The 8,800-nt window shown below is 42.8% G+C and overlaps 1 protein-coding gene across 1 annotated transcript in view; it reads right to left on the bottom strand.

Moving 5' to 3' along the window:
* Positions 1–2,868: 2,868 nt before the first annotated feature.
* Positions 2,869–8,800, bottom strand: part of LOC136611622 (amine sulfotransferase-like) — a 75,655-nt gene continuing 69,723 nt past the window's right edge. Inside the window, exons 6-7 of the mRNA XM_066591365.1 lie at positions 7,649–7,829; positions 2,869–3,306 (exon numbers count right to left, since the gene is read on the bottom strand). Of these exons, the coding sequence (XP_066447462.1) occupies positions 3,176–3,306; positions 7,649–7,829 (312 nt within the window). The 3' untranslated portion in view covers positions 2,869–3,175. The remainder of the gene's footprint in view (positions 3,307–7,648; positions 7,830–8,800) is intronic.

The raw sequence follows: 8,800 nt of genomic DNA, 5'->3' as shown, positions 1-8,800 counted from the left end.
CGCGGTCCGCTGCGGGTGAGTAAATGCTTTTAATTCCTATTTTAGGTCTCCCGCGGATCCGGACGGCTTCCATAGGCTTCAATAGAAGCCCGCGGGAGCCGTCCCCGCGGGAGACCCGCATGAAAATGGAGCATGGTCCAGATTTTTTCATGCTCCATTTTTTTTTAAATGCCTTTTATTGACGATCCGCGGGTATTTATCTACCCGCGGGTGGTCAATGCATCCCTATGGGGTGCGGATCCGCGTGCGGGAGATCCGCTGCGGATTTTAAATCACATTTTGCACGTGGACATGAGCCCTTAGTCATTCAGTTTTCTGCATGCAGAAGCTGAACGACTAAACACTTCTCGCTCAATCTCCGCATGCATTTACACAGGACAACTATCGTTAAAACTCCCGCGTGAGTACTAGGATTTAAACAACTCTGAACAATAAATTGTCCCATGTAAATGGGTCTTTAGACAGCAGCCAGTGTTTGACTGCATTAATGAATTTAACCCCTTCCTGTATGAGGGGGTGGGCCAGGTAGCCCTAAACATGTGCTGAAGGCCCCGCCCAGGGGCTCATGCATTATCTGTCCCCAAGCCCACCCATTTAAAGAAATACTTTAAACTTCTAAATGACAAGATGATTTGGGGGGTATTTTCATCTCCACTTTTCAAAATCCATAACTTTTTTATTTTTTCATCAATGTGGCCATATGAGGGCTTGTTTTTTGAATGGAGAACTGTGTTTTTTATTGCGATATCTGTTTAATCGGCTCACATGAACAGACTTGCCCAGTCCACAGAGTGCCTGGTGGGGATTCAGAGCACAAATCCAACACACATAAAATGGTAGAGGGAAAAACTCCAGCATCAGCCGGGACTTCATTAAAGCTTCCTTTTTTATTCATACATCATTAAAATCCAGAGCATTGTACACTTCTCAACATGGTGAGTTGCTACGTGTTTTGGAAATTACTTTCCTTCATTATGCCATGGGACATCCTAGGCTGCTGCAGCCAGTAAGCATGATGTGACAGATGAGAGAGGGGAACTGCTGACCTGGGAGCAGTGAGATTTTAAGTCCCGGGAGAAGTGATATGACTATCTATTATTTTATGGCAGGGGTAATATGTTTATTAAAGAAAAAAATATTATCTCTGATAATCTCTTTAACCCCTTAGGTACACAACCTTTTTTTTACATTTTTTCCTTCCCACTTTTAGAGAAATCATAACTTTTTTTTTTTTTTAACTGAGAAACTTTAAAAAAAGTTCTAAGTGGAGACAGTAACAAGCCTAGTGTGTTTTGGGAGTGAAGTTCAAAATTAGGTGAGGCATCCCTCTGACATTAGATGGTTAAATTATAAACTGATTGGTTCAGGTTCTGATAATGGCTCCTGGATCAGGAGCTGTAAATATTACACTGTGTTACAAAACATGTTTTGTTTTTTTTAATTTTTTAGACAAAATTTTTGTATTTCTTACAGTTTTGGGCGCTGATTCTAAATTTGTTCTTTATAAATTTGTGATTTTTGACAGGAACACATTTACAGACAATAAGCTTAAAGGGGTTGTCCCGCGGCAGCAAGTGAGTCTATACACTTCTGTATGGCCATAATAATGCACTTTGTAATGTACATTGTGCATTAATTATGAGCCATACAGAAGTTATAAAAAGTTTTATACTTACCTGCTCCGTTGCTGGCGTCCTCGTCTCCATGGTGCCGACTAATTTTCGGCCTCCGATGGCCAAATTAGCCGCGCTTGCGCAGTCCGGGTCTTCTTCTGTTCTTCAATGGGGCCGCTCGTGCAGAATGCCGGCTCCGTGTAGCTCCGCCCCGTCACGTGCCGATTCCAGCCAATCAGGAGGCTGGAATCGGCAATGGACCGCACAGAAGAGCTGCGGTCCACGGAGGGAGCAGACCCCGGCGGCCATCTTCAGCAGGTGAGTATGAAGACGCTGGACCGCCGGGATTCGGGTAAGTACTACCCGGTGTGTTTTTTTAACCCCTGCATCGGGGTTGTCTCGCGCCGAACGGGGGGGGGGGGGGGGTTAAAAAAAAAAGAAAACCCGTTTCGGCGTGGGACAACCCCTTTAACAGTAAAATTAAGAAGTATAAAAAAAACGTTTTCATTATAAATGTGAGTAGATGTTTTATGTTTTTTATGTATCATATGGCTTGAGAAAGGTGTCATCAGGACACCGAAACACGTTGCCTGTCTAATACGTTATCCACAATCGGTGGATTGTTTAATAAAACCTTGGACTTTATCCAGTACACCGGTGTGTACCATCGTCTGTGATTGGAGTCTACACTTCAAGGAGGGGGTTTCTGTATTACACACCCCCCTCCTCCCCAGTAAGTGTCTGTCCTACATTATCACTTGCCTTTATGCTTATCGCTAAAGACAAAGTGTTCTTCATATATACAATACAAAGTAACTTGTAGCGCCGTGACAATTTTTTCTAACAATATTGTGTTACATATTTCACCATGCTCATCTGATAAGTCACTGCATCTCTCTGGGAAATACTGGTAGACTGTTCTGATAAATGGGGCCCATGGCTTTAATGGGGAATATACTGCAACAAAATGGTACAATATTGAATATCCTACTTTCTTATGAGGTCTTTAACTTTATTATATTGCCTGACAGACAATTGTGGTTGCTGTATTTGGATTCAGCACTCTAAATATAGATAACACCACTGATTTTTACACAGGAAAACATACTCTTACCAGTAGTAATAGTAAACTATTAATTGAAGAAACTATATTAAAAGGAGCACAGGAAAATTAAGTAAATTAAATAAAAAAATTTATTTTAATTTCTGACCATTGCTACCTAAAAAAGACCCACAAAATTAATCAACACTCCAATTTTACATAATGAGAAAGACCCAAAAAAGGAAAAAAAAGTAGGATACAAAAAGAGTAGAATACAAAAAATAAAATAAAATTTAAAATAAAAATCACTTTTAGAATGCGGCTTTCCAAAGAGGTAAAATTTTGCTTTGGATACAAAGACCCAAAACAGCCCCGGTCATGAAGCAATTAAAGAACTATTGAGAAATTGAAAAATACAGAATTAAAATCTATTTTGATTAAAAAAACAAACAAACACACACACCACATGATGTCTAAGGATGACCATCTACTTTAGGATTATCATGAAGATAACAGAACTCTAGGATGCATCTTCTTCTTTGAGGTCCCACAAAAACTTTATTGGCAAATCTCCCATCTTCTCTTTGTAGACTTTATCAAACCTCTCGCTTTGTGCCACCGTCATGATATTTTTCCAATCACCAACAATCCCTGGTAAAGAGTATAAAGAAAAGCTGAGCCAGTGGATTTATGTACAATGAACAGTATAATTAAAGAGTAACTGCAAGTTTAAAAAAAATAACATTTCAGACCAACATGTCTAAAGTTTTAAACAGATAGGTCCAGGTACTGAAAACCCCGCTGATCGCTGAAATCAAGGGGCTACAGTGCTCATCTGTCCACTATGTCCCTTCAGCTGTCATTATTGCTTGTCAGCTTCTCTAAGCTTCTGAAGACAGATGCATACAGGTCTACAAAAATCTATGCATCCGCCTTCAGCTGACAAGGGGAGTAGGCAGGCAACAATGACAGCCGAAGGGGCACAGACTCGGAAAAGCATTGCAACCCCTTCATTTCAGCAGGGGTTGCAGCTCCCACACTCACTGATCAAAATTTTTGACATGTCGCTTTGACTGAGGGGGTGGGGTGGAAAGGTCTGCGCAGATGAAGAAAATGCAAGTGAGTCATGGAGAGCAACAGAAGCCTAGGATGCATTCATGCAATACAGGGAGAGTCGAGCGAACTCTTGTGACTTAAGTTGGTGAATACCTCGGAATAAGAGGAAGAGTCATGACAGCCAGTGGTTGGAATGTAACAGCCTGAGGAAGGGAATATCGCAAAAGCTTGCTGCAACATCATGTATTTTTGTTATTCACGGGCCATCATTTCCTGGCCTGCCCTTTGGTCCACACTGGTCATCAGGGCCCTTTTATCAGACATTGATCCACAGGTCATCAGGGCCCTTGTGTTAGACACCTGCACTGCTTTCAGTCCATGGCAGCTGTTCTGCTTCCCACATCCTGGCCATTCCCCTGCCAAGAGGAATATGGCCAACGCCACTACCGTAATCGATGTCTTTCCTCACTTTACGAGTTGGCTGTGCTGCTTGTTCCTCTCACACACAGGAGCTGCAACTGTGTCTAGCTGCATCTACTGCTCTCACTACACAAGGAAGCTGCACACCCCCAGTTCTCTGCAGCTGTCATTTTATATCTGGCACCTCCCTCTACCCAGAACTTTCCTAAGCCTTCTGGCTCACTCTAGAGGGGAATACACAGACTGCTATTAAGCCTGACTGAATAGAGGCATATTTGCATTGCGGATTCAGCAGCAAATACTGCCCATAACATACTATGGAAAAACACTTTTGTTTTGCACATGAGTGGATATCAATTGCAATTTTCTGCTTGCAGAGGAAAAAAAATCACAGCATGTTCTATTTTTGTGTGGGCTCCGCACAGACGGCTTCCATTGAAATCAATGGAAGCCGTCAGATTCGTGGCCCTTCCGCAATAGACAATGCGAAAGGTTGCGGATTCCGTGTCATTGGTAGGCGATAACGCGAGAAAAGCAGGGGTTTCAAAAAAATTCTGTATTGTGCATGTCCAATGGCTCACCGTGCAGACCATCCGCAGTACAGAACAGAAGAAGAAAACAGAGGTATGTGCGGAGGCCGGCTGGACACAGGGTCAGATTCCGCTGTGGGCTACCGCATGCAGAATCCGACCCGGTCATGCGCAGTTGGCCTAAGACATAATATTTTTAATGATTATGATAAACGTAATTAGGTTGTGTGCAATATAAAAAATATTAAAAACAAAGTTAGACTGTCCCTAGCAATTTTGGGAAGCCCGCCCTGATAAAATTGATCCCAACAAGAACATTATAATCAGCCTGGTATCTGAGGGATGTCTAACAGTAAACAATGTCTCATATGCTTCCATATGCTATAGATTCTCAAAGATATTGAGCCTACAATAATATCTGTACAAAATACCTAAGAAACAAAGCCATCAAAATGTTCTCCTATCAGATAAAGAATTGATCTTGTATGCAGTCTTAATAGTATCCAGTTATAGACCATCACAATATATCAAACAGAAACCAAAATCTGCCTGTTGAATGTAATCAATGCATCAAATACCAATCTCCATCTGTTCCCATACAGTTTACGGAGGATATATGCTGTATATATGTAGTGTACAGGACTGTACACTCCATAATTTAACTGTGGACTCTAATGTGAATTGGTGTATAACTTTCACTTTAAGTTATTGTTAGTCAACCACACTTTGTCTAGGAAAGCTCAGCCTAGTTCAGAGGTATGAATCAGGTAGTCAAGAGATAGACAGCCTGGGATTGGCAGAGGGGCCCTACGCACAGGTTGGTTAGTAGTAGAGCTTGGTATAAAATAGAGGGGAGCAGCTAGAAGTAATAGTCTGAGTGGCCTGAGTAATCAGAGAGATCACAAAGTAGTCTGTTAGAGAGGAGTTCAAGGAGAGAAGTCTAGAGGAGAGTTTGCTAGACAGAGTTCAAGAGGGGGAAGAAAGCTACTGACCAGTGCGGTGGGAAGGAGGACAGGAAATGTGAGTACCCAAAGTTGTATAGTATCTACTAGAAAAATAAAAAGACAGGAAAGAAATAGTTAAACTTCAGCAAGATAGAGGAAGAAACCAACTGACATCAGGAGAAACAGAAAGGAAATAAGGAAACTGTAATGCACTTGAAATGAAGCTTGATACGAAAGGAAACGTCATATAAACTTCAAAATAGAAGAATTGAGAAATAGAGAGAAGCAGGAGGGCAAAGCATAGAGGACAGAAAGGAATCCAGTGCCTAATTACTGTTAACAGAGCCTGTTTGTGTCCAGACGGAAAGTCTGCACTTCATACCTGCATGTGTTCTAATAGTATTAGAAATTGTCTAAGAAAAATATACCTCGAAGTAAAGAAAGTCTGAATAGCACTAAGAAAGCTGAAGTCTGTTGTAAAGAAATAAAAACTGTTCCATGTTTTCACCGTTGGTTCTGCCTCCTGGAGTCCCTTCCCACCATTTAACATCCTCACTGCGATACTGCACTACACTTCAGGGGAAAGAAATGTTTTATTTTATTTTTCCCATTTTTATATTATTATTTTGTCCCGCACAGTCCTTGGCCTGTATACAAACTGGCATCACGAACTTGAGAATTGCCATTTACCACTGTGAAGAACCGCATCAGAAGTTCATTTTTCCATCAGAGTGGAGAAGCAACGCCACAGTGACAACCAGATTCTTTTCTGCTGCTCCCCTCCTAGGTCTGGTCTGGTTTGCCACATGTATATCTTGCATACAACAAGTGGCCTAATCTCGACCAAAATAATATTGCATACAACCTAATAAGTATTTTAAATGATTATAATAAAGGTTAAGTCATAATAGTAGTCAATTTTTCTATTATTTCTTTATTTCCAATTTTTCATCCTGTGATTTTGTCACTGCAAAAAGGAAGGTGGAACCTCGTCTCCAGCAACTCTGCACTGGGCTTCACAAACATGGCACCCACAGTGCATCTGTTAATCCCGTCCTTGCCATGCCATTTGGCTAGTAGAGGGAACTAACCCAGGCAATCGGCCGGTCTCTGTCAGAATTTGCTCATGCAGCCTGTTAATACAGTCAGATAAATTGTTAACTTGCAAAATCATTCAGTCATTCACATTCACTTTATAAGTGAAGGAGAATGACCAAATGTTCAGTATTTAACCCTTTCCAATCCACTGTCTGACGTCTAAAGACATTATGATTTAAGGGCGAGCACCCACTGGCGTTTGCGTTTTCCGCGTTTCCCGCGTTTTTTCCGCCCGTTTTCCGCGGCGTTTTTCGCGGCGTTTTCGCGGCGTTTTCGCGGCTTTTCCATTAATTTCCATGGAGAAAAATAAGGACACATATGCAACTGACAGCTCCTTTGTTAAAAACGCAAACGCAACGCAAAAAAAACGCCAGTGGACAGGAACACATGTTATCTCTATGCCTGTGCAGGAAAAACGCAAAACGCAAAACGCAGGTAAAAAAACGCCAGTGGGTGCTCGCCCTAAGGCTGTACAGCTCTGATGTTGGAAGACGGCCGTTGGGGCTCTCTTAGTGTATATTGCCAGCCTCTCTGCTGTCGGAGCCTATCCAACGTGTCACCTCATGCAGTACTGGTTTTAGCCAGCATATAGCGCTATTGTATAACGTCAGAAAAAGAGTAAGCTCCCTAGGAAAACCAGGATACAAATTGGATTGGAAAGGGTTAAACCGAATGATTAGCAAACGAGCCAATGATGATTTTCATGCTTGCATGAAATGAACGATAAGCGAAAGAAGCACTGTTCATCGTTTGATTGTTGGCTATGTTTACAAAGTACAATTATCGTTCATTTTCGCTTGTGTAAAATATTTTTGGAATGCTAATCGTTCCATGTAAAAGGGCCTGATGTCCTAGATTGGCTGGAACTTAGGTGCTGTTTTTTTTTATTACATTTTCTCGTTCTCTTTTCTTAATTCTCAAACAATCCCTTTAATTTTACTTTACCTTTACGGAGAAATTCTCCTTTACTTTTGTCCAAAATGTCATTTGGAATAAAAGTATAATTGGCAAGAGGATCGTGTTTCATATTCTTAAAAGTTGCTTTTTCCACCACAATGTCTATGGTTTTCGAATCGAGGCTTATACCCACAAATTTGCATATTTTCAGTACAGCAGATCGAAGGTCCTGAAACAGACATGAAAACAATCACAGTAAGGAAATAGAGAATCGACTTTTAGAATTGCCAGCATTATTAGCTATTGAGTCATCTAGAAAACAGGTCCTGTATTTACCCATTTGATGGGCAGTGCTGCAGCTCTGAGAACAAACATCATGGTCTTCCCTTCCTACCCGACTACCTGCTGGGATTTAAATTAATAACTTTCATGTTCGTCACAGGAGGGAAAGGGTTCCCACAAAATGTATTTACGGTATATGGATGATGTAGACTCAGTAACTGAACCCGGGTCATCCATAGTGGAAGCTGCCTATGACTGCAATGGCAAGAATCTGAAAGAACATAGATTCCCACCATTAACCCCTTACATGTCATGATCAGAGAGCTAACTCTGTGGAGTCATCGTTCTTAAAGGGGTGGTCTCGCGAAACCAAGTGGGGTTATACACTTCCGTATGGCCATATTAATGCACTTTGTAATATACATCGTGCATTAAATATGAGCCATACAGAAGTTATTCCACTTACCTGCTCCGTTGCTAGCGTCCTCGTCTCCATGGTTCCGTCTAAATTCGCTGGCAGCTTGCTTTTTTAGACGCGCTTGCGCAGTCCGGTCTTCTCCTTTCAGCACGAGCCGCTTCAGTGTGCTCCCCGCTACAGCTCTTCTGCGCAAGCGCAGACGAGCTGTCACTGCTCGGGAGCGCGCTGGAGCGGCCATTCTGTACCTTCCTCTGTTAGGGGAAGGTGCAGAGCTGCCGAGCTGTCCGGAGAAGCCGCCCAGCTGTCCCGCCGTCCAGCTGTCCTGGTAAGTGATGGGCCGGGGGGGCTGCCGCTGCGCCGGGCTGCGCCGGGCTGCGCCGGGGGGGGCTGCCGCTGCGATGGGGGGGCTGTCGCTGCGTCGGGGGAACTAGCGCTGGGCCAGGGGGGGGCTGTCGCTGGGCCGGGGGGGGCTGTCGCTAGGCCGGGGGAACTAGCGCTGG

This window comes from Eleutherodactylus coqui, chromosome 1 (assembly GCF_035609145.1).
Source record: "Eleutherodactylus coqui strain aEleCoq1 chromosome 1, aEleCoq1.hap1, whole genome shotgun sequence".
NCBI classification, from domain to species: domain Eukaryota; kingdom Metazoa; phylum Chordata; class Amphibia; order Anura; family Eleutherodactylidae; genus Eleutherodactylus; species Eleutherodactylus coqui.
Note: the sequence above shows the minus strand (reverse complement) of the source record. Positions and strands in the feature narration are given on the sequence as shown.